Raw genomic sequence first — 1,206 nt, forward strand, 5'->3', positions numbered from 1 at the left:
CTGTCTTTGCTTAGGGCCCCATATTTCCTAAATCCGCCCCTGTGTCCCCATTGTGCTTTCAGACGCATGCACAATTAATCTAAACTAAACACTTGTCAACGGGCTACAAGATGGTGATCAGATTTTGACTTCCGACGTTTAAAGAGGAAAATCAATTTGTGTTTTTATATAATTTTGTAATAAAACATGACAAGAGATTTACAGGAGACTGAAGATACAGAGATACGGCGGGAGACGGGTAAAAACAACTATGAGCCAGATCCTGGAACCTGGAAGGATCCCAGTTAGTCAGTGAGTGCAGCAGACCTGCAGGAACACCTGGACTATCCAGCCTGAGACGGTTTGAAGCAGAATCATGGTTCTGAATGGCCTAGTCAAAGTCACAATCTTCAGACAGGCTTTAGGCTGCATCCAAGCAGTTTTACCAATAAATTAAAAAACAATGAGATGAACAGAACTGGTAAACAGAAACCCAGAAAGATCCACAGCATCTCCTGCTGAATATCGGTGTAACTGGAAAACTCCTGTGTTTTTATTCATAGGTCGCTTCGGTCTGTCAGATAAAATTCTAACTAAACAATAAAATCTTTGACTGCAATGTGACAAAATGTAGAAACATTTAAAAACTCATACATCTCACAGTAACACATGTTTAACCTTAATATCGCCTCACTGGGTAGAAGTTACCTGATGGAACTGTGATGTAAAGAAGAATTTTCTCCATCCTGGTTTTTCTGCTCTCCTCTGATCTCTGACTCCAGGTTGTGACTTTTACTGCAGCCATGCAAACATTTTTACCTCCAATTATTTGCATCTTTGGAGATTAATTGTTTTTTCTAACGTCATCCAAACAATTCAAACAAGCTTCTCAACACATCGAATCATTTGACTGCTGGTTTTCAACAATAGGTCTCTTTCCCTAAGAAGCCAAATTACTCCACAGGAAACCAGAGAGTTGACTGGTTATGGTGCAGAGAAATGGATCATTGTGAATTAAAGGTGAGGATAAGAAGAAGGTGATGGTTGCTTGATTTAACAAACATTTCTCCAGAGCAACTCTTTTCTCTGAAGCTGGAAAGTGCAGTGGGACAAAGATCAACTCAAACAGTTTAGAAAGTTATCCTATAGCCTTTCTCTACAAGGATTCATTAGCATTTTATCCAAGAAGCGACTGAATTTTAGAGGCGTCCGCCGACCGGCAGAGGA

General features: G+C 40.1%; 1 protein-coding gene across 1 annotated transcript in view; it reads right to left on the minus strand.

Moving 5' to 3' along the window:
* Positions 1–748, minus strand: part of LOC107084513 (macrophage mannose receptor 1-like) — a 10,567-nt gene extending 9,819 nt beyond the window's left edge. Inside the window, exon 1 of the mRNA XM_015374395.1 lies at positions 688–748. Coding sequence (XP_015229881.1) covers positions 688–724 — 37 coding nt within the window. The 5' untranslated portion in view covers positions 725–748. The remainder of the gene's footprint in view (positions 1–687) is intronic.
* Positions 749–1,206: the final 458 nt, after the last annotated feature.

The sequence above is a fragment of the Cyprinodon variegatus genome, unplaced genomic scaffold, assembly GCF_000732505.1.
Source record: "Cyprinodon variegatus isolate N-32 unplaced genomic scaffold, C_variegatus-1.0 Scaffold101, whole genome shotgun sequence".
Classification (NCBI taxonomy): domain Eukaryota; kingdom Metazoa; phylum Chordata; class Actinopteri; order Cyprinodontiformes; family Cyprinodontidae; genus Cyprinodon; species Cyprinodon variegatus.